The following is a 25159-nucleotide window of genomic DNA, read 5'->3' on the forward strand; positions in this document are numbered from 1 at the left end:
AGAGCCACCCCTGAGCCTTCCCTCTCCGTCGTGTAAACCCCCACAGCTGGGTGTGGGCATACAGTCCTAGCTCACCTGGAACCGATGCACCAGCTCCAGGGACTGGCTGTCATTCTGGTCGGCTTCGAGGATGACATCGGTCAGCTTGTGAATGATGACGTCCAGGGGGCCCTGCTCCTCGATTGGCCGGTTGAGGTTCAGCTGTGAGAGGGGACACGGAGAGAAAGGACAGTTCAGCACTAGGGCCCACTACCCTCTCCTATCCCCACACCCTCCCACACACCCATCCATAGCCCTCTAGGAACACATGGGAACGCAGACTCCACCCACAGGATTCTCTAAGGCCCCACTGAGCATCTCCTAAGTCCTTGAGGGCAGCCCCGAGTTCGTAATTCTGCTTCCCAAGCCCCATGCTCCCCAGGATTCAGAAGACACACAAATGGAATTAAGGAGACAAAGCGTCTACAGGTAACGTGAGTGTCACCTGTGAAAGCACGTTAAAGAGAAAGAATTCCTTGAATACGGCCCATTTGCCCGACAACCTAGATCTTTCAGGAAAGGAAGCTAGGGCTCAGAGAGAAGCAACACACTAAAATCACACAGTCTGACTGAACTGAGACCTGTCCAATTCCAAAGTTGATACTCATTCCACAAAATCACATAAAGTCTGAGACAAGCTGTGAGCTTCTCAGATCTTGGAGCTAATGAAGGGAGAAACCAGCAGCTTGCACTTCACACTGCAGTCTGGGCTTATCCTGACCGTGAAGGAGGCAAGCTGCCTGTAAACTCTGCTCAACTTGCTCCATGGGCGGGGGGCGGGGGGGATGGATGTGTTTATTTTTTTCAAGAGCATGGGGCTAGGAAGATCAGGCCCCAGGGGAGCCAGGAGCCATCGGCTGACAGACAACCGGCATCACCAGGCCCCAAGACAGGAGCACCTGCCAGCAGCCAGAGCAGCCGAACACCCAGCTTCCCAACCCACCAGATGTCTGCCCTAGCACGCAGCCGCCACCTGCAGAGCCAGTCCCTGGGGGCAGTGGCGCCAGCCTGGTACCAGGCTGACCCCCCGGGTGGCCTCAGCAGAGGCCAAGGCAGACTGTGAGCCCCACCCCACCCCTAATTGGGGCTCCCACCAGGATTCCTGGCTGCCTTTTTTCAAAGTCATTAGTAAAGAAATCACGATGACAGCTCCACGTACCCACTCTAAGCAGGCACCATGCTAAAAGCTCACCCACATTTATTTCATTTCCTAACCACGCCATGAGAAACACGTTTACAACTGAGGAAAAGTGGAGAACAGAGACTTTAAAAGCCTGCCTAAGATGTCCCTCCATTCTTTGGGAGCCTATTTTATGCCCGGAGGTCATCCCCTAGAGCCTTGTCCATCTGGACCCTTGTTCCCTGGCTTCTGGCTGAGTCTGGCTGATCGGAGGCATGGGCAGAAGACAGGGGAGAGAGGCCAGGTTATTTCTTCCCACCATCCTCATGGCCCTGCCCACTGCCACATTCCTGGCAGCAGCCACAGCCCCTGTCCAGTGGGGCAGACCCTCAACCCAGGACTACCAGCAGCACTCCTCTGTCCCCTTGTCCCCTCAGGCCTGGGGGGTGACAGTTCGCCATCTTGCTAGTGCCAGGGGTCCTTCTACGTCCTGTTATTTCTCTTGGCCCTGGCCACACTTGTAATTGTCCCTGATTAAACTCCCTTCCACTTACACCTTTGGGATCTGCTAGCTCTCTCCTGCGAGGATGCCAGTACCGTCAACTCCTGTTTCTCTTCACCTGCCAAGAAAGATGTAAAGGGATTCCCTCTATTTAATAAAAATCCCCTAAACGAAACAAAAAATACCCGTTGCCATCGAGTCGATTCCAACTCTTAGCAACCTTAGACTTCACGGTAAGAACACACTGAGGAAACCTGGTGTGGAGAAGGGGAGAGTGTTGACACATCGCGGGGTTGGCAACCAATGTCACAAAACAATTTGTGTATTAATTGTTTAATTAGAAACTAATCTGCTCTGTAAACTTTCACCTAAAGCGCAATTTTTAAAAAATCTAATAAAAAAAAAATACTAAAGATCACTCCTCATGCCCTGTGGTAACGGGCCTGTGTACAAAACAAAACAGAACCAAAAGCGGGGCTAGTTGGACACTGATGGTCTCTCCTGGGTTAGGAACGTGGAGGGGCTCACAGACGAGGAGGAGGAAGGGGCATGGCCGAGTGCCTTTCCAGCGCCAACACCAGCTTGTCCTCGCAGCCAGCCCAGAGCTAGTGACTTTCCCACCTTCATGGACCAGGACACCAGGACCCCAGGAAGGACACACAGCCAGGGTAAGGCCAAACTGTCAGAGCAGCCCAGCTGGGCCTGGACCAAGGCTGCCCAGCACCTAGGGTTCCCCCTCTGCCAAGCTGCCATCCCCTTGGGCCTCAGTTTCCCCTTCCATAAAACCAGAATACTGTAGGGGTCTTTCTGTTCTACTGGGGATTCCACGTTACAATCCCACCCAACCCCCTTTCCGGAAAACAGAATCTGAAAGAAGGTAGAGAAGCTGGTAGAAAGTAGTAACTTGGGCAAGGAACAGCCGACCCTCAAACGGTGCCATGGACACAACCCATTTTTCCTGTAACCTGTGGCTCCATGGGGACCATAAACAAGAAGCCAATATCAGCCCAAGACTGCCACAGACGAGAGGGAATGAGGTCACGCAGTGGTGCTGGGCAACATGCCCCACGTCTGTCAGAATGCGCCCCCATCTCCACAGAGAAGCTTCCAGCTCTCCCAAGCAGCATGGGGAGAGGGACACACATCAGCCTGCGTGGGATCCCTAGGCTCGAGGGGCGGGGGGGGGGGTGGGCAGAAGAGACCCAGGGTTCTGTCCTCACCTTCCACTGGCCTGCAGACCTGACAACCGATGCTGTTTGGAAAATAAGCTCTCTGTGTTCCCACTTGCTCTGCTGAAGGTAAACAGTTGAGCTCTGGAAGCCGGCCACCTTCCTTTGTATATTTTCCAAGCATTTTTATGCCAGTAAAACCCTTTCACGAGAATAGCAACTTGGGACATACATCGGCCTAGTCTGGTCTCCGGCATGGCCGGCTCTCCCGGCCTCCTGCAGCCTAAGTGGAGCTGTTGGCGGCTCGAAAGGCTCTTTCGGCACCTACTTCTCCTCAAGTAAGTGGCCAGGCACTGCCAAGATTGCCCTAAAACTGCCTTGTGCCTCAGTTTCCCCGTTTGTAACATGAGGACATGATTAACTGTTGGAATTGACTCAACAGTGACTGGACTGGACTAGATGCCTCAAAGGGCTGTGGTGTAGACCAGAACATTCCATTTACAGATGCGGTGTGCGGTGGGTGTTTACCAGGACAATTTGCCGCTTAATTGAACAGGTATTTCCTGGGCACTTACTGTGTAACAGGCACAGCTGGGGACAAAGCAGTGGGTAGATAAGCGCCTGCCCCGTTCTCTCAGAACTTCCTGTCAGCTTTTTGATCTTCTGGGCTCACTCTGGAAGCAGACCTGGGTGACTAACCCCCACGTGTGTCTCCAGGTCCTATTATGTGAGACAACGCTTCTCTGCCTAACCCTGCAAAGTCTCCCCACTCCCAAGGCCCCTCGTCCAGAGCAGCCTCTTACTCACTTTCCAAGTCCTGGCTCACAAGCTCACTCTCTCCTCAGGCTTCTCAGCTCATGCAAGCAGGATGTGGCAGCGGCCCCTCGCCTCACGTAGATCCCCGAACCCTCTGCACACCCTCCAGGACTGTGCTATAACTTTTCATTAAAAAGCTATTCCAGAATTCTCTGTCTCTTCAACAGGACTGTGAAAGTCCCAAAGACGAAGGCAGAGGCCTAGCATCCCCAGGATCTAGAAGCCGAGGTAGGTGCTTAGTAAGTGTCTACTAAATGCAACTGGAGGGTTTAAAGTAAACGTGAATGATGCAGACCACTGGGTAGGGGAGTTTGAGGAAGTGCGTGACTTTCCTGAAAAGAGGGTTAGAAATGGAGTCCTGGGGGAGGGGGTGTCCAGGCCGAGTGGTGAAGGACGGAGGAGGAAGACTTGGACCTTGTTCTGGATTGAACTGTGTCCCCCAAAAGATAATAAGGTGAAGTCCTAATCCCTGTACCTGTGAGTGTGGCATCGTTTGGAGGTAGAGACTTTGAAGATAACAGTTACCATGAGGTCATGCTGGAGAAGGGTGGGTCCTAATTCTATGAGACTGAATGTCCTTATAAAAGAGGAGAAGAGTCACTGGGACAGAAGAAGGATGCCAAGTGATGCTGCAGCTATGAGACAAGAAACACTGGGGCTAGGAGATGCTGGGAGAGATGTGAAAGGATCTTCCCTAGAGGCTTCAGAGGGAGCATGGCCTGGCTAAGATGCCGATTTAGATTCCCAGCCTCTAGAACTATGAGGCAGCAATGCATTTCTGTTCTTATAAGCCACCCAGTTTGTGGTATTTTGTTACAGCAACCCTAAGACACTAATACAGACCCCTCCAGAGATGGGTGGGAAAGGAAGGTGTGATCCAGGTAGAGGCGACAGCCAGACAGATATAGAAGCCATCTGCATCAAACAATCTCCTTGTATTGGTGAATTCCAAATACCTCAGGCAACGATCTCTGATGTTGGAAAGGGTGGCCCATGACCCCAACATCTAACAAACTGCTTCCTTTGTCCTCTGGAGCAGGGCACAGCCTGAACTACATTTCCCAGCCTCTTTTGCAGTTGGGGTGGTCATGTGACTGAGTTCTGGCCAATCAGTGTTCGCGTTGCATGTTCATTGACCTGACCTATAAAAAACCTCCCCATAGATCTCTCCCAGGCTTCGCCTGCAGGCTGGAAGCAGAGGTTCCTATGGAAGACCTTGTGAGATATAAACAACTCATCAACTGTTATTGTGTTAAGCCACTAAGATTTTGGCTTGTCTAATACAGCCTGAAAGCAGGAGAACACGTTTAGGAAGTGGGGAGAGGAGGAGGAGAAACAGGCCAGGAGACGAAGGTGGGCCAAGATGAGATCAAAAGCAGAGGCTTCCAGCTCCCCCCAGGACTCACCAGGTTATCCCTCCAGTTATCCCTTCTTCCCCAGACTTCCACCTGTGCTGCCCTAACATGACCGATGTTGTTGTTAGCTGCCGTTGAAGTTGGCGCCGACATGCACAACAAAACAAAATGCTGCCCAGTCCTGCGCCATCCCCATGACCCACTGCATATTGGACTGCTGTGACTCCTAGTGTTTCCAAAGTTGATTTTCAGAAGTAGATCACCAAGCCTTTCTTCCTGGCCAGTCTTAGACTGGAAGCTCCGCTGGAACCTACTTAGCATCATAGCAAAACACACAAGGCCCCACTGACAGATAGGTGATTGCTCAAGAGGTGAACTGGCCAGGAATCAAACCCAGGTTTCCCGCAGAGAAGGTGAGAGTTCCATCTCTGATCTACTAGTGTCCTCACGTGATTGATAACTCACTAGATTCAAAAGAACCACACAGACATCCCTGCAGCTGTCCAGGGAGGCTGGGGACTTGGGAGAACTGGCTGCCCACCCACCTGCTCGGGCTGCTCCATGCTCCGGAGCTGCGGCAAATGCACAGCGTTAGATGATCGTGGAGGCTCACTCAAAACATCTACAACTCTCTGACCAGCCTGAAAAGGCTGCAAGTGACTTCTCAGCTCAAAAACCCACAACTGAAGCCAGTGTAGGGGTGAGACAGGTGTAGGGACAGGCCTGTGTGGTCATCTCAGAACTTCGATGTCCTCATCTTTAAAGCAAGAAGCCTTGTTATCCCAGCACTAGTGGGCAGCTCTTGCACACTTGCTCTGTGCCAGGCTCTGTTCTGAGCATGGTACATGCATGAACTCATTCAATTCTTACAATAACCTATGAGGAGGGTGCCCAGAAGTGGGGCACAGAGAGCTTAAACAACTTGCCTGAGGTCTCTCAGCCTCGCACAGACTCTTCACAGTGCCCAGCCAATGAGAAGAGTGTATTCAAAGGAGAGTCAACCTTAATGATGCTGTTGGAGTCAAGCTTTCAGGACCTTCATTTGCTAATGTGGCACGATTCAAAATAAGAAGAAACAGCTGCAAACATCCACTGATAATCAGAACCTGGAATGTACGATGTATGAATCTAGGAAAATTGGAAATCATCAAAAATGAAATGGAATGCATAAACATGGATACCCTAGGCATTAGTGAGCTGAAATGGACTGGTACTGGCCATTTTGAATCGGACAATCATGTAGTCTACTATGCCTGGAATGACAACTTGAAGAGGAATGGTGTTGCATTCATCGTCAAAAAGAACATTTCAAGATCTGTCCTGAAGTATAACACTGTCAGTGGTAGGATCCTATCCATTTACACACTAACCACTAAGGCTAAAGAGGAAGAAATTGAAGATTTTTACCAATTCTGCAGTCTGAAATTGATCAAACATGCTATCGGGATGCACTGATAATTACTGGTGATTGGAATGCTAAAGTTGGAAACAAAGAAGAACAGGTAGTTGGAAAATATGGCCTTGGTGACAGAAACGATGTCAGAGATCGCATGACAGAATTTTGCAAGACCAATGACTTCTTCATTGCAAATACCTTTTTTCACCAACATAAGCAGTGACTATACACATGGACCTCACCAGATGGAACACACAGGAACCAAATCAACTACATCTGTGGAAAGAGACGATGGAAAAGCTCGGTAACATCAGTTAGAACAAGGCCAGGTGCTGACTGTCGATCAGACCATAAATTGCTTATATCCAAGTTCAAGTTGAAACTGAAGAAAATTAGAACAAGTCAACGAAAGCCAAGGTACTACCTTGAGTATATCCCACCTGAATTTAGAGGCCATCTCAAGAATAGATTTGATGCACTGAACACTAATAACTGAAGACCAGGTGAGTTGTGGAATGACACCAAGGGTATCACACATGAAAAAAGCAAGAGGTCATTAAAAAGACAGGAGAGAAAGAAAAGATCTAAATGGATGTCAGGAGAGACTCTGAAATTTGCTCTCAAAAATCAAATAGCTAAAGCAAAAGGAAAAAAATGATGAAGTAAAAGAGATGAGCCAAAGATTTCAAAGAGCAGCTCAAAAACACAAAGTAAAGTATTATGATGACATATGCAAAGACCTGGAGATAGAAAACCAAAAGGAAGAACCATTTCTCAAGCAGAAAAATTTGAAGAAAAAAATTCAAGCCTCAAGTTGCAATACTGAAGGATTCTATGGGGAAAATACTAAATGACACAGGAAGCATCAAAAGAAGATGGAAAGAATACAAAGTCACTATACTAAAAAGAACTGGTCAACATTCAACCATTTCAGGAGGTAACATATGATCAGGAACCAACGATACTGAAGGAATAAGTCCAAGCTACAGTGAAAGCACTGGTGAAAAACAAGGCTCCGGGAATTGAAGGAATGCCAAGTGAGATGTTTCAACAACGGATGCAGCTATGGAGGTGCTCACTCGTCTATGCCATGAAATCTGGAAGACAGCTACCTGGACAACCAACTGGAAGAGGTCCATATTTATGCCTATTCCCAAGAAAGGTGATCCAACTGAATGTGGAAATTATAGAACAATATCATTAATATCACACACACGTAAAATTTTGCTGAAGATCGTTCGAATCTGGCTACAGCAGTATATCGACAGGGAACTGCCAGAAATTCAGGCTGGATTCAGAAGAGGACGTGGAACCAGGGATGTCATTGCTGATGTCAGATGGCTCCTGGCTGAAAGCAGAGAATGCCAGAAAGATGTTTACCTGTGTTTCATTGACTGTGCTAAGGCATTCGACTGTGTGGATCATGACAAATTATGGATTACATTGCAGAGAATGGGAATTCCGGAACACTTAATTGTGCTCATGAGGAATCTGTACATGAATCAAGAGGCAGTCATTCAAACAGAACAAGGGGATACTGCATGGTTTAAAGCCAGGAAAGGGGCATCAGGATAGAAAGAAAACTCATTAAGAACCTGCGTTATGCAGATGACACATCCTCCTTCCTGAAAATGAAGAGGACTTGAAGCACTTACTGATGAAGATCAAAGACCAGAGCCTTCAGTATGGATTACACCTCAACATAAAACAAAATTTCTCACAACTGCACCAATAAGCAACATCACGATGAATGGAGAAAAGACTGAGGTTGTCAAGGATTTCATCTTACTTGGATCCACGATCAGCACACATGGAAGCAGCAGTCAGGAAATCAAAGGACGCATTGCATTGGGCAAATCTGCGGCAAAAGACCTCTTGAAGGTGTTAAAAAGCAAAGATGTCACTTGAGGACTAAGGCGTGCCTGACCCAAGCTGTGGTGTTTTTAATTACCTCATAGGCATGTGAAAGCTGGACGATGAATAAGGAAGACCAAAGAAGAACTGCGCCTTTGAGCTGCAATGTTGGCAAAGAATATTGAATATACCATGGACTGCTAAAACAAACAAATATGTCTTGGAAGAACTACAACCAGAATGCTCCTTAGAAGCAAGGATGGAGAGACTACATCTCACGTATTTTGGACATGTTGTCATGAGGGATTAGTCCCTGGAGAAAGACGTCACGCTTGATAAAGTAGGTCAGTGAAAAAGAGGTAGACCCTCAACAAGATGGACTGACATAGTGGCTGCAACAATGGGCACAAGCATAGCAACAATTGTGAGGATGCCGCAGGACCGGACAGCGTTTCGCTTTGTTGTGCACAGGCTTGCTATGAGGTGGAATTGACTCAACGGCACCTAACAACAACAATTATTTTTTCTATTCTTACTATTTTACATTATTACTGACCAATGGAAATTTCCTTGACATTCTGGCAATAAGAGCTCACTGACTGGGCAAGAACAGGACAGAATTTGAATTCTGCAAAGTCTAGGACACTTGTGGAGCCCTGGTGGCATAGTGGTTAAGAGCTACGGTGGCTAACCAAAAGGTCGGCAGTTCTAATCCACCAGCCCATCCTTGGAAACCCTATGGGGCAGTTACAGTCTGTCTTACAGGGTCACTGTGAGTTGGAATTCGACTCGCCAGCAATGGTTTGGGTTTGGTTTTGGGTTGGACACTGACTCATATTGGACTCTTCAAAGTGTTGCCATGTTAAAATTTGCAGCCATTGTCAAGGATGGTAACACAGAGTTCCTACTTTGGGCCACATACCATGCTAACAAGCACTTGCCACAAGAGGTACAGATGAGGACACTGAATCACAGAGAGGTTAAGTAACTTGCCCAAGGTCACAGTTACAGCTCCACTGGGTGCCAAATCTCTCTCCTGCCAAAGCCAGACAATTAACCTTGAAACCCAAAGTCCTCCAGGGTATCTGGGGCTCTCCTTCCCTTCTCCCTAAATTCACCCCTGTGAACTGGTGTGTTTTTGGCTGTGCCTTCAAATGGAAGTCACTAGGTCGAAAGTTTTGTCTTGACCAAGGAAGAAACAAAGTGGCCCTGGATGAAAGATGTGTGGGCTGAAGTCTGATTTATTCCTCAGCGACCTCTGAGGACCTGAGCACCTGGGAAAGGGCTGCCGTAGCCAGTGTGGTGATGCCTGGCCAGGCAGAAGCAGCTCTCCCCTGAAAGAAAACGCAGGTCTGGGAACCTCGTGGCCAGACTTCACAAGCGAGCTTGACTGTTGCAGATTCTGCACCAGGGACATGTTTTTCAGTGGGTTTGGCTCTAGAAGGAGACACAGGGAGAACAGGCAAAAGACTTTTTCCTGGCAAGACCAACTGTCACTCCCAAAAACACCCAGTGTCCTTCAGAGCTGGGAGTCACTTGAGGCTGGCCACCAAGCCTTCAGGAGCTAATACCAGCAGGCTGGCCAAGGACAGGCTCATCAGCTCAGCAGCCTGTGCCTAGGATTGGGGAGGAGAGCTGTCGTCAACGCTCCCTGACCCAATTCCCCAATTTCTCAGTAACTAGTTTCCAGTTACCAGGGTAATGGGAAGAAACTGCAATCTGGCTAAGGCAGATAAGCGAAAAACCCTTTTCCCCTAAAAAATGAGGGGCCAGGACTAAAGGGCTTGATGAAGATTCCTTGTGGCTCTGAAGTTCTATGACTCTGCGGGCAGACTTTACTTCAATGAGCCAGAAAAGTTACGCCCACCCAGCACACACGGTTCCTTAAGAACGGGACTGACCCTGAGTTCTCAGGATTTGGGAAAACCCTGGCCTGGGCCCAATGCTGCAGAACCAGGTTCAAGAGTAGATTAAAAGAATAAACATACCCATGCCCTTTGACCCAGCAAGCCCACTCCTGGGATGCCAGCTAAATGAAACAATCAACAGGCAAAAACTGCTCTTGGCCCAGGGAGAGTTCCAAGGCAGAGAGACATGGAAATACCTTAACTGTCCATAATCTGGGGCTGCCTAAGTAAGTGACTGGCACAGCCACAGAAGGGGACATTAAACAGCCACCGAGAGGGCAATGATGAGGCTTGGGTGGAAACAAGGGTATCTGCTTGGATTACCACCTTACGAAACACTTGCTGTGGACAGAGCTCAAAAGGAAAAACAAAAAATGAAAATGGAGGGATTATGGGTATAGTAGTCATTATGGCAGGGGCCTTGGTGGTGCAGCGGCTATGTGCTCAGCTGCTAACTGAGAAAGGTCAGCAGTTTGAACCCACCAGCCACTCCACGAGAGAAAGATGTGGCAGTCTGCTTCTATAAGGATTTACAGCCTTGGAAACCCTACGAGGCAGTTCTACTCTGTCCTATAGGGTTGCTATGAGTTGGAATCGACTCCACGGCAGTGGGTTTGGTAGACATTATGGCTTCCGTTTGATCTAGCTACTCCGCACTTAAGAGCAGGTTTCAGTCTTTTCAGTCACCTCATATGTATGCGAAAGCTGGACAATGAAAAAGAAAGGGATGATGCATTTGAACTGCAGTGTCAGCAAAGACTATTCAACATGCCGTGGACTGCCAGAAGAACAAACAAATCAGTCTTAGAAGAAATACAGCCAGAGTGCTCCTTAAAAGTAGGATGGCGAAACTTCGTCTTGCTTACTTTGGATACATCATCAAGGAAGACCAATCATTAGAAAAGGACATCATGTTTGCTGAAGCAGGGGGTCAGTGAAAACAAGGGAAGCCCTCCACGAGATGGACTGACACAACAGCTGGAACAACGGGCTCAAACATATCAATGATCACGAAGATGATGCAGAACCGGACAACATTTCATTCTGTTATATATAAAATCACCATGAGTTTGAGCTGACTTGATGGCAACCAACAAATCAACTATAGCACTAAATAAAAAAAAAAACCAAACCCACTGCTGTCGAGCTGATTCCGACTCATAACGACCCTATAGGAGAGAGGAGAACTGCCCCATAGGGTTTCCAAGGCTGTAAATCTTCGCAGAAGCAGGCTGCCACATCTTTCTCCCACAGTGTGGCCGCTGCATTTGAACTGCTGACCTTTTTGGTTAGCAGTTGAATGTTTAACCACTATGCCAGCAGGGCTCCTCATTATGGTATAGTACCCCATTATGGTATACATGGCAAGACTGCTTCTTGGCTTCCTTGTAAGTGGGTGAGATCACATGACTTGTTCTGGCCAACGGGCTGTGAGAAAAGGTCAACCACGGTACTTCCTGACCAGAGTATTTACCTGCACATGTGCGAGCCTCCAGAGCTCTCTTTCTCCCCTCCCACAGGACAACAACATTCAAGATGGCGGCTCAGTCAGTTTGGCTCCTGTAGTGATTATGATGAGTAGAGCCCTCAGCTGACTGACTACAGACATGTAGGGTAAGTGAAAAATAACAACTCACTGTTTTAAGTTATGGAGATTTCGGGGTGGTTTGTTAATGCAGCACAACATAGACTATTCTCACTGATAAAATAAATAGGTGGTTCCCCTGCCCCCAAAGTTTCTTCGTTTTTTGAAACAAAGGAAGTGTGGAAGGGAAGGGGTGTGGAGAGAAAAGTTAAATCAAATGAGCTCCGACAGGTGAGCAAGGATGAGACTAGGGTTTTGTTGGGATTTTTCTTATTTTTTTTGTTAGTTTTTTTTTTTTTTCAATTGTGCTTTAAGTGAAAGTTATGTTTTTTATGTTATTGTGTTTTACAGCTCAAGTTAATTTCTCATACAAAAATTTATACAAACATTGTTATATGACTCTAGTTACTATCCCTGTAATGTGACAGCACACGCTTCCTTTTCACCTCGGATTTCTTGCTGGGATTTTTTTTTAAAGTTACAATTTAGTTTGGACGAAATAGAGGAACAGGGATTAACCCTGTAAAAGGAAGCTTACTTGTCCTATCCCTTAGAATGAGAAGGCAGAAATCTTGCCCAGAGGTACCCCAGGAATGTGGCCATTCTCCAACATCCCAGAAAAGCCCATCCGCCAATCCCGTACACCTGTCAGCTGAGTCCCCTGATCCCATGTGGCTTGGCCCAGTGGGCTGCTTCATCCTGGGTATTGTTCACAGTGGGAAAGAAAGAAAAGAAAGAGAGAGAGAGTGTGTGAAAGCATAAAAATGGCCAGCAGATCTGGACCCACATGAAGGCCACATAACAAAGTCCAAATAAAGATGGTGCATGCATGCACACATGGAAGGAAGGGGCGAGGAGGGCCCCCTCCCTTACTTATCTCTAGTCCCTAGGCCCCAACATGGAAACTCACATGGACCCACTGTCTCCAGCACTCCCTGAGCCACCATGAGCACAGAGCCTCCAACTCCCAGGCAGAAGTGCCTATAGGCTGCGGGCAGGAGCTATCTCTGGCTGTGCAGTGCTGGGGCTGGCAGGCCCCTCACCTCCCTCAGCCTGTTTCTCTCCCCTGGAAAGTGAAGGTGAAGAGATATCTTCCGACAGTTGACAGCCGACAGCCGTCAGGAGGAAGCAACGAGGGGACACCACTAACTCCCTTCATAAGCAGTGAACATGCCGCACAGATGAGAGCAATTACGACGGCCTTCCTTCCATGTGGCTGCATTTTCTCTCACTTGGATTTACACCTCTCTTGCCTTTTTGGCCCACCACAAGCGCGATCCTGATAATCACCTCCACCAGGACCTGCAGGGCTCCCCTCCTGCCCCCCATCCCCGGCACACCAGGCTGTGCTGAGCATGTTACATGTTATTTCATCTAATCCCTGCACTAACCTTAGGAGGCAGGGGCAGTTGTTACCATTTCACAGATGAGTCAACGAAGGTTCTAGAAAGCAAGATAACCTGTCTGAGGCTGTATAACCAGTACAGAGGGAGGCAGGATTCACACCCAAGTCCCCTGTGGCTCCAGGACAGAGGTTCTTAAGCCACCTGCTGTCCTTCGGAAGGAGAGCGGCCGAGAGGAGCAGCCTGCCACACATCTTTCCTGAGATGTGGAGGGCGGCTGAGAGGCTGCTGTGAGGAGAGAGATGTGCTCAGAGAAGCCATTCCTGTCCTCCAGAGCCAGAGGCAGGAATGTCCGCCGGGGGCACTGCGGCGAGAGGGTCCCCAGTGCAGTCTTGACCACAGTTCCCGGAGAAGGGGGCAATTCAGAAACCCCAGCTGGCGAGCCTGACGCTTTCACCTAAAACGTCCTCTCCTGGGAACCACCTGTGTCAAGAAGAACAGGTGTTGAGGAAGCATCACTGCCACATCAAGGGCCAGGATTCTGGGTCTTTCCATCCTGCCGACTCCCAACATAGCACATCAGGTCATCGGGAGCTCTCTGAGCCGAGAGGCCTGGCGCCCAGCACCACCACCCAGCATAACAGGAGTGGACACAGTGGCTTTGGGAGACAAGGGCCCCCACGGCACGAGGCAGCAATGCCTACTTAGTGTCTCTCAATCTGTTGCTTGTCTTTTCGCTGCACTAACGGTGGGTGTGCCATGCAGAAAAGCTTACTTTCCATGCAATTCCAGTTTACCAGTTTTTTCATCTGGGGATTCTTCGCTCACAAGATTATTTAAAAATTATCCCATGGCTTATTTTTTTTTCCCAGAACTTTTTCTTTTTTTTAATTGTTGTAAAAATACACATGTAACACAACACTTGCCAATTCAACATTTTTTCACATGTATAACTCAGTGACACCAAGTCATCAATCGTGTGCAACCATCGTCCATGTCCACTGCCAAACTTTCCATCCTCATGAACAGAAACTCGGTGTCTTCACTTTTTATAACTGAATCTTTGATCCGGCTGGAATTTCTCTGGGCGGACATTATGACTTATGAATCTATGTTTGAAGTATGAATCTGTGTGTTTTCTTTTTTCAGTTGCATACCCAAATGTCCCAATCCCATCTGTTAATAACCCATCTTCTGCTCACTGTTTTCAAATGCCACTATTTTCATACACTAACTCCCATATTTATTTGGGTCTCTTTGTCTCTCTATTCCCTTCCATTGAGGAGCCCTGGTGGCACAACAGTTGACCACTCCACTGCTAACCCAAAGGTTGGCAGTGTGAACTCACCCAGCGGCTCCTTGGGAGAGCAACCTGGCAATCTGCTCCTGCAAAAATTACAGCCTAGAAAACCCTATGGGGCAGTTTTACCTGTCACATGGGGCAACGATTCGTCAAAACTGCCTCGACAGCACCTGCCAATGGCATTCCCATCCATTAATTACCATGTTGTTTTAATGCCAACCCCAGCCACCTTGCCAGACACCCTGCTGCCCCCTCCCCTATGCTTCCCACAAGGATTTCAGGTAGGGGACAGGCTGGTCCTGATCCCACCTGCCCCCCCAGGTAGTACGCTTGAAATCTGTGCCTACGCACAGCCCCTGCCCGACACCAGGTCTCACACAGATGCGTGCTCAGCAAACTCGACTGTAAGTGTGATAGTCAAGCCCCCCGCGGCTGCGGGGTGAGCTTCGCACGCAGCAGAGACTGACGAGAGAACACACAAAAATATAATGAAGCGAAATGTGTCCCGTTTGACACAAAACATCAAGAATGCAATACTGGCAACACTTCTCACTTCTGCTCTTCATCTAAGACTTAAATAAAGAAGAGAAACTGCTACTGCGTCGTGAAGCACACACGAAGCCTGTCCTTTACTCCGGTGTGTTTTCTCTAATCGTCAGTTTGCACCAGTGGAAAACAGGGATAGCAACAGCACCTGCGGCATGGGGCTGTGTCTTCACTCACTTATTACTCATCACCGTAAGCGTAGACTCTGTGCCTGGCACTGCTCAAGCACTGAAGATGCAATGGTGAAGACAGTCAGGTCCCCATTCTCAGGACCATTCTAGTCAGGCGAAGTGGACAATCAACTAGTAAACAAAACCATTCCAGGGGCCATCACGTGTTACATCAATGAAGTGAGTGTGAGAGAGCATGACGGGAAAGCAGAAGCATGTCTAAGGCAGCAACATTGAGCTGAGACCCGAAAGAGCAGGAGGATCCAGGAAGAGTTCCCGGCGAAGGGGACAGCAAGCGCAGGGCCCTGAGGAGAGGCTGCATTGGTGGGTCTCAGCAACACAAAGGTGCCAGTGTGGGCGCAGAATAGGTTCCTGGGTGGCACAAGCAGTTTGTGATCAGCTGATAGCCTAAAGGTCGGCAGTTCGAACCCACCCAGTGGCTCCACAGAAGTAAAGCCTGGAGATCTGCTTCCATAAAGACTGCAGCCAAGAAAACCCTGTGGGACAGTTCTACTCTGTGACATACGGGGTCACCATGAGTCAGAATCAACTCGATGGCAACGGGTTTAAGGTGGGTGTAGGTGGGGGGGCGTGGTGCAAGGAGATGGGCTGTGCAGAGCCTCAAAGGCATGGTTAGGAGCTGGGAACACGTTCCAAATGCAGCAGGAAGCCACAGGGAGCTCCAAGCATGGGCTTTAGATGGCCACAGTTCCCTCTGAAGAGATTACTCTAGAAGTTGGAGTGAACACATGTGAGGATCAACACCTTGCCACTACAAGTGGTAAGCCCTCAATAAATGGCAATTGCCATTGTTATGGCCCCCCAGGGCATGGGGTTAAGTAAGAACTTCAAAAGCCACGATGCTTTAGAGAGAGGCTATGGGTCAAGGATCTGGCACTACTCACAACATGACCCTGGGCTGTCATTTCCTTGTCTGTAATTTGGGGGCTTGGGACAGAGGTAGAATTTTTGCCTTCCATGCGGAAGACTCAAATTCAATCTCAGGCCAGTGCACCTCATGTGCAGCTACCACCCGTTGTCAGTGGAGGCCTGCGTGTTGCTGTGATGCTGGACAGGTTTCAGGGCGGCTTCCAGACCAAGATGGACTAGGAAGACAGACCTGGTGATCTACTTCTGAAAATCAGCCAATGAAAACCCTGTGGATCACAAAGGTCCAATCTGTAACTGGTCATGGGAACGGGGCAGGACCGGGCAGCGTTTCATTGCACTGTGCGTTGGGTTCATCATGAGTTGGGGTGGCTTAACAGCAGCTAACAGCAGTAACAACTTGGGGGTCTAGTCTTTAAAACGAGGGCCCCAGACCCCACTGAGTCTCTGGGTCTGGCTCCAAGAGCTGGTGGTATGAGAATACCTGCCCACCCCAACCAGGATCTCCATTTCAAACCTCAACATGCTCCCGCCTCCCTGCCCTAGCTCAGGCTGTTTTCTTCTGCTGACAACAAAAAAACACATCTCAATGTTTCCTTTATCTCCATATTCCTCCCGAACGGCTAGGAATTCTCCCAAGCCAAAACAGCAACTCTTCTGTACATCCTTTTTAACAATAAGGGAGGAAAATTTTTGAGTCAAATTTCTATAAAGCCTGCATAGATTATCTTTTAAGCCCCAAAGCAGTACTTTTTCTGTACTCATTTATTTCCAAAGGAAGCAATGCTTGAGGCAGTTTCCAAACTGGTATTTGATATAATGCTAATGAAAGAGTATTTAGGAAAAAAAAAAAAAAAGCAGTCCATGAAAATGAGAGGCTCGATACTCAAAATCCTTTGGAAAGACAGTGGGCTGCGCCAGCTTCAGCAGGAGCCGTTCCTGTGTCTCAGGAACGGTAATTCACTCAGGGGCAATGCAGACTGACAACGGAGAAACTGATGCCAAACCCCTTCCCAAGCTCACCTGCGAGGACTCTGGTCTCAGAGACCCGGAGACTTAACTGAACCACCACCACCAAGACCCTAGAAAATGCATCTGACAACCCCCAAACCCTAGCCCCACCCAGTGACTGGAGGAAGACCCCATGGATCATGTACACGGCACACCCTGGAATATCTTCTGATTATCGATATCCTCGAGTCCCTGAGTGGCACAAACGGTTAAGCTCTTGGAAACGACATGAAAGTTGGTGGATTGAGTCCACCCAGAGGCACCTTGGAACAAAGGACTGGCGAGCTACTTCCAAAATATCAGTCATTGAAATCCCTATGGGGCTTAGAAGCTGGCGAAAAGGACACGAAAAGAGAGAGTGGAGGGAGAGAGCAGGGGCCAAGTAATTGAGAGTGTGTAGCAAGGTGTACATGGGTTTTGGTGTGAGAGACTGACTTGATTTGTAAACTTTCACTTAAAGCACAATAAAAATTATTTAAAAAAAAAAAACAACCCTATGGGGCACAGTTCTACTCTGACACCCATGGGGTCGCCATGAGTAGGAATCAACTCGATGACAAGTGGTTTAGCCATGTCCTGGAGTGGCATGTGCTGACCCAGCTCTAGCTGTGATCCTGGCGAGTCACTGTGACTCCACCAAATCCAAGACGGGGCAATGCTATTCTGCAGAGTGTGATGCACTCTACAGCTCTGAGCAGCTGCTTGTGAGCTCAGGCCAGCAGGTCACAACCGTCACCCCAGGTCAGTAGTACCCTGAGAAACCAGCCCTTCTCTTTGGGAGTTGGCCTGGGGCTTTCTGCAAAGGGCCTGGTCTGCTTAATCTCATGGTGGCAGCAACTATGAGTCACTCAGAAGGCCATGACACAGAGATGCCCAGAAGAGACACAGCACTCTAGGAGGAACCCACATGGCTGATACCCCAATTTGGGCTTCCAGCCCCCAGAACTGTGAGACAAAAAATTTCTTTAAAGTCCCCCACTTTGCAGTATTTTGTTTTGACAACCTAAGAGACACACAGACGGTGTCCAGGTGCTGCTGAAGTGGCAAGCCCTGTCCCCAGAACACTGCACAAGTGCAGAGAACTGAAATGGCCAGAGGGCACATGGCCATGTCAAGGGCACAAAGGTCAGCCTCTCCCTGACAGTAAAAATCGCAAATGTTTCATCATCGAGGTTGAAGACAGAACCAAAGATGCCGAGAGAACAGAACCATGACTTAGGCTTCTGGATGGACGTGGCTGCTCTCACATGCTTCTCACATTTCCAACAAGTAATAAAGTACGGCTTTTTCTGAAAGGCTGGGAGGCAGCACATGTCCCACCTGGCCCCGAGGCTCCAGTTCTGGTGGGTAAGCAGCCTCCTCCTCGCTGCTGCCCCCTGCGCCAGTTTCACCGGCTTTCTGGACCCTCACCCCCTCAGGGAGGAAACGTTAGGGCTCATCAGGTTCGGCACACCAGGGAGGCCGGGCAGAGGCTTTACCCATCTGAGCTGGGCTAATTACTTCCCTGTGGTGGTTCACACCAATCGCGGGGAACACTGACCCCATTCTCTGGGCTCTGGGATTATTACCAAACACGCACACTGCCTTTCCTCCCACTCAACTCGACGCCTCAGGGGCAGGGAGAGGAGCTTCTGAGAAGAACTGGAACTGGGAAATTTTCACCAAAAAAATCTACCAGAACCAGAGTCAGGAGGGGCTGAGAGAGACTGGAAGCTTTCAAAGGCAAAAGCAGAGGTGATGAAACGAAAAGTCCCTGCCAGGTGATGGGAGTCCTGGTGGCGCAGTGGTTAAGAGCTTAGATGCTAACCAAAAAGTCGGCAATTCGAATCCACCAGCTGCTCCTTGGAAACCCTACTCTGTCCTATAGGGTCACTATCAGTCAGAACCGACTCGATGGCAACAGATTTTATAGGCTGGGTGTGGAGGATGGGAGCAGAGCTTGGCAGCGGAGTGGAGGAGCCCCCAGACCGTGGGCCTCGTAGTTGTTGGGGAGCTGAGAAAGCCACAGAGCACACAGAGCCTCCTGGCCAGTGATGACTAAGCACGCCCAGACCCCCGCACCCACCTCTACCCACTCGACAGTGCACCTGTTGTCTCAGGCAGTGGCGCCCCTTGTCAGAGCTCTGTTCCCAGTGGAGCCAGCAGGCCCAGGCAGCTGGGCCAGGCCAACCCTGAGGGCTGCCCCTGCTCCTGGGCACAGCCTGGCCTGGTCACTCCCCATTCCCTGAGGGCTGCACAGGAACCCCAGAGCCAGTGCAAATCTTCCACCAACCCTCTGTCCCCAGGACAAGGCCACTCCATGTTCCTCACACTGTCACCTGGGCTGGTAATGACAGAAAGTGGGAAGGTAAGGGCTTCTTAACGAGGATATCAGACACCCAGGGGACGGGGTGGGAGTAGGGAGCACGGCACATCTGTCTGCGTTTCAAAGACAAGGCCAAGAGTCAAACTCACACTGACTTCTAGCAAGAATTCAAAATAATCCTTGTTAAGTACATCTTCCCACCACCAGCTCGTCAGTTTGCCATGCTGTGGTGGCTTGCGTGTTGCTGTGACACTGAAAGCTATGCCACCAGTATTTCAAACACCAGCAAGGTCACCCATGGTAGACAGGTTTCAGTGGAGTTTGCAGACTAAGATCAACAAGGAAGAAGGGCCTAGTGATCTACTCCCAAAAATTAACCAATGAAAAGCTTATGGATCTCAACAGGACACTGCCTGACTCACCTGCTTTGGACACATCATTAGAAGAGATCAATTACTGGAGACAGACATCATGTTTGGTGAAGAAGAGGGCCAGTGTGGGCAAGGGAGACCCTTGGTGAGATGGATTGGCAGAATGGCTGCAATGACAGACCCTAACATGCTGGCGATTGTGAGGATGATGCAGGACCAGGCAATGTTTCCTTCTGCTGTACATAAGGTAGCAATGAATTGAGCGCCGATTCAACGGCAGCTAAGAACAAAGATGTATCTCACAAAACATGACGGTTCAGTCTCTGCTATCCACAGGGAGTGGAAACCAGCCCAGGGGCTGAAGCCCAGCCAAGCTCAGCGCCTTACCGCAGACAGGGCAGCCTGAGGTCTCTCCACTGCCCTGCTTGTCACAACAGCAAGAACCAGCAGCTCACTAGCGCTCACCTGGGCAACCTTCTGTACCTTCTACAGTAAGGGACCCAGACTCCCAAGGCCAAGCCAAGGGCTCAAGAAGGCTCAGCCAGAGGACAGGGGGCTGGGACTCAAACCGGCTTCCAGACAAAGGAAGGGTCAGAACGCCCCAATGCAAAGCGATGCCACTTAATGGTCCATAAACTCCTCATGTGATGCAGCTGCCCTCTACTTGCCTGGCGGTCAGGTGCTGGAGCCTCTGACATTGAAAACAGTGACAATTAAGCAGGCTGGAAAGATGCCAGAGGAAGCTATAAAGTAATGTCGCTTTTAGAAAAAAGTACATTGTCTTTCTTTCTGGTCAAATTAGTAATGCTCACTGAAAGAAATGTTTAAAGTCCAAGTTACTTATTGACACAATTACTTTGATCTCAGAGATAACGATAATATACATTTTTAGATACCTATTTTTCTCAATATTGGAACTATATTACATAACCAATTTGTATCCTTTTTTAAAATTTACAAGCTATAATAAACATTGTCTTACGGCATTACATATTCTTCTAACATCTCATCATTGAAAGGTCATGTGTGGCCTCTACAACCACGTGAGCCATTTCCTTGAGATAAATGAACCTGAATCTCCTTCCCTCTACGCACACACACACATACACACACAACACACTTCACTGGTTTCACTCCTCTAGAGAACCAGCCTAAGACATAGCTAAATAACAAACTGGCTTAAAAAATGAGTATTACCCGTAAGTACTGTGCTCCTTTAAAACATCACCTATATGAGACCAAACAGCCAATAATGACTTTAAAACAAAGATAAAAATGTAAGGGGGCAGGGAAAGTAGATTAATGGAAACAGAACAACCAGAAGAGAAATGAGAATGGTCACACATTGTAAAGAATGTAACCAAAGTCACAGAACAACTTGTGTAGAAATTGTTGAATGAGAATCTAAACTGTTGGGTAAACCTTCACTGAAAACAATTTTTTTTTTGTAAAAGGTTATGTGTGACACTTATGCTCATCAAAAGACTTTTCCAGAAGAGTAAAAAGAGAACCTACAGACTGTGGAAAAAACATAATGGAATCACGCAATGATAAAGAATAATGATGAATCCATGAAACATCTCACGACATGGATGAATCTGGAGGACATTATGCTGAATGAAATCAGTCAATCACAAAAGGACAAAAATATTGTATGGGACCACTATGATAAAAAGTCAAAAAAAGGTTTACGCACAGAAACATTCTGTGATGGACACCAGGGATGGGAGGAGGAAGGAGGGAAAGTCATTAACTAGACAGCAGACGTGTTAACTTTGAGGGGAAAGGCTATACACAATATGGGGGAAGTCAGCACAACATGACCAAAGCAAAGAAAGACGCTGAGAGGCAGGCAAAAATAAAAGGCCATTACAGTAAATACGACAACATATACAATCATGCAACAACAGTAATAACAAAGAATAATTTACAAGTGGATACTTAGGTAGGTATCTATATTGAATAGGTATGGAAGGCATATGGGAGTACACCCATGTGCATATACAAATTAGGTTGTGGGCCTTTCTACATACATTTTTGTATGTGCTGCCATGTATATTCCTATAACAACAGAGCACACAGGGGCACAGCCATATAAACTTCTTAGACATAACCAAACACCCCATGAGACTAAGTTACTGGGCTTGAGGGCTGGGGACCATAGTCTCAGGGGACACCTAGGTCAATTGGTGTAACACAGTTCATAATGTTCTGCATCCTATTTTGGTGAGTAGCATGGAGGGGGGTCTTAAAAGCTTGCAAGCAGCCACCTAAGATACAACTATTGGTTTCTTCCCATGCTGAGCAAAGGAGAGTGAAGAAAACCAAAGACTCAAGGAAGCAATTGGTCCAAAGGACTAATGGACCACATGAACCACAGCCTCCACAAGACTGAGACCAGAAGAACTAGATGGTGCCCGGCTACCACTAACAAGCACTCTAACCCGGGATCACAATGGAGGGTCCCAGGCAGAGCGGGAGAAAAATGTAGAACAAAAATCAAATCCATAACAAAGATCAGACTTACTGGTCTGATAAAGACTGGAGGAACCCCCAAGACTATGGCCCAAAGATACCTTTCTAACATGAAATTGAAGCCATTCCGGGAGAGCACCTTTCAGCCAAACAACAGATAGACCTACAAAATAAAAAATAACACTGGAGAGGAACAACCTTCTTAGAAGAGTTAATTATATGAGGCCAAAAGGGCAAAGACAAGAAGGCAGGAAGGAAAGGTAGGAAAACTGGATGAAAGGTAACGGGGAACCCAGGGCGGAAATAAGTAGAGTGCTGACACATTGACAGAACTGTGACCAATGTCACAGAACAAACCGTGCATAAATTATTGAATGGGAAACTAATCTGCTCTGTAAACTTTCACCTAAAGCACAATAAAATGTTCAAAAAAAAAACCAAGATATACCCTTATAAACTATAAACCTCAAAATAAAATTAAAGTAAAACAAATAAATAGAAAGGTAATAGTGTCAGAATAGAACTGCCCTCCACTGATTTTTAGCAGCTGATTTTTGGAAGCAGATCACCAGGCCTTTCTCCCAAGGTGCCTCTGGGTGGATTCAAACTGATAACGACAACCTTCCAGCAGCGGCCGAGAGAGTTAATTGTCTGCACCACCCGGGGATGCTAAAAAGTCAATGAAGTATAATATATTTACGCCGCCATTTTACATTTGATCGTTTCTAATTGTGCAGTTATAAATTACACAGGAACAAAGATTAAATGACATCCCATATGCTCTATTGTAGAAGGTAGGGTGTGATACACATTTAAAACCAGAAAAATGTTTTCCTAAAGAGAAAGATGTAAGCCTGAGCAACGCTACCCAAAAAATACATCTAGTAGAAAATCTCATGCCAGAAAACAAGACATCCTGGTAACTATTCCACCACCTGTGTGACCTATTTCTTACTCAATTTCTCTCTGAACTGAACCCTGTAGGATGATGCCCCCCGAGTTTTGGATTAAGTTCCCTGTACCACTATGTACCCTCCCACCGCTACAAGACATAACCCCCAGTTCTCAGGTGGCCCTGCTGTCCTCAGAAGCCTGCCTCTGATGCCTTTTCCTACCAAATAAAGCCCAGAGTCCCCAGTGTTCAGCTGCGAGCCACACTACCCTGTGGGTCGGGCCCCCTCAAACCCACTCCCCCTCACACCATGCCTGCACCAAGAAGCCTTTCCTGACCCCCTTCTATGAGAATCCTCCTCCTCCTCGCTCTCTGGAGGCCTCACAGCTTTATGAACCCAAGGTGCTTGGCATAGGAACCCAGGCCCAGGGATCATGGCCTAGCTGATTGCAAGCCCCGTGTGGTCACTGAATCCCTCAGTGCCCAGGCCCTGCCAGGCGGAAAGAGAGGGGGCACCTAACTTCAGAGGGTCGCTGGGAGGGGTGAGCTGGGTCGGGCCAGGCCACCCTCCCAGCTCTGGCAGCAGCTGGCAACTAGAACAGCTGACCTCCGAGCTCTCTGGTCTCACAGTGTCAGTACACACCATCTGGGGTGGCTGGGAGAGGAACAAATCCCATTTTCACTTCTCTGGGACCTCCAAGGGATTCCCTCTGCCCTCCTGGGGGGTGGGGGAGCTCCGGGCTCTGCAGGTCCACCCAGAAGCTCTCTCTCTGGGTGAGGTCAGAGCAGACACTGTGCCAGGAGGTGCCTCAGCTCCAATCCGGGTTCCCAGAGAGAATGCCAGCACACCTTCCATTCATCCAGGCAATGTTTCGTCTCTTTTCGGTAACGTGGCCACAATTTTAAAAACTACATGTTCACACATCTCTTTTGGGGGGGGGGGGCGGTCCGTGTGGGGGCAGAGAGGCATGAGCCTGGGTCGCCGACTCCCATTGTCCCTAGGGTCCTTTGCTATGGCTGTAAGGTACACAAGGGGAGGAAGAAGATGAAGGGAGAGTGGGGGCAGAGGAAAAAAAAGAGGGCAGGACTTTGGGGACCACATAACACCCTCCTGCACCAGGTCCCCAACAACAACAGAATCATGTCCAAGTCCCCAACCAGAACCCACATGGCCCTGGTCACTGTGCTCTGCACACCTTCCTGGCCAGGTACCCACACCAGTCACACACAGTTCCGTAAATGCTAACGATGGGTCATGCCCCAGGGCTTTCCCAGTGTTGTCCTCTCTGTTCCCTGCTTCTCCTCATGTACCTGGTGACCATCCAGCCTTCCCCAAGGGATTGGTCAATGTTCTGTCCTCTGGTAAGCCAGTCCATGCTTCCACGAGCAGGTGGTGGCTTTGTGTCCCCCCTGGTGCCCGCCTCCCTCCAGGTGGGGCAGGAAGTGGCGGTGGGAACACTCAAGCCTGGGAAGCAGGAGGACCAGATGCAAAGCCTGGCTCACGCTGGGAGCCTCACCCAGGCCTGTTCTCCTCACCTGTAAAATGGGAAGGAACATGCCTGCTTCACAAGGTGTCATGGAGATTACATGAGAAAGGACAGGTGACATGCTGTGCTCAGAGCAGAAGCCCCATAAATGTGCCCCCCTCCCCTTCAATACAGAGCCCGAGGGGAGAGACAGGAGGTGGCTGACTCTGTGCGACTGCCATGAATATAACCCGGGGCAGGACTCTGGGCGCAGTGCCCTGTGCCCGCCTTGGGTGATCTTGCCACCCCTGGCCAGCCGGCCAGAGGGCGGGGCTAAGCCTTGCCCACCAACAGTCCCAGCATCTAGCTCTAGGTGGGCAGGATTCCCTTGCTTTTGCAGAGAGCTCCCTGCAGGCCAGCACTGTCCCCGGGTAGTCCCTCCCCACATCAGCCTGTAACCCAGGCACAGGTACCAGACAGGAAACAGGTGTGAAAAGGCCCTGAGGCCAGAGCCAGGCTGCAGCTGGTAAGTGGCAGAGCCAGGATTTGAATGAGGAGGGCAGACCCCAAGGAGTCCTGGTAGCTGAATGGTTAAGCACTCTGCTACTAAGTGAAGGGTCAGTGGTTCACACCCACCAGCAGCTCT

The 25159-nt window shown here is 48.8% G+C and overlaps 1 protein-coding gene across 3 annotated transcripts in view; it reads right to left on the minus strand.

Annotated features, from left to right (window-relative positions):
* Positions 1-25159, minus strand: part of ITPK1 (inositol-tetrakisphosphate 1-kinase) — a 183811-nt gene that overhangs the window by 73919 nt on the left and 84733 nt on the right. For all 3 annotated transcript variants that reach the window (XM_049899713.1, XM_049899715.1, XM_049899714.1), the window contains one exon: positions 76-201. In XM_049899713.1, coding sequence (XP_049755670.1) covers positions 76-201 — 126 coding nt within the window. The remainder of the gene's footprint in view (positions 1-75; positions 202-25159) is intronic.

Source organism: Elephas maximus, chromosome 10 (assembly GCF_024166365.1).
Source record: "Elephas maximus indicus isolate mEleMax1 chromosome 10, mEleMax1 primary haplotype, whole genome shotgun sequence".
In the NCBI taxonomy this organism is placed as follows: domain Eukaryota; kingdom Metazoa; phylum Chordata; class Mammalia; order Proboscidea; family Elephantidae; genus Elephas; species Elephas maximus.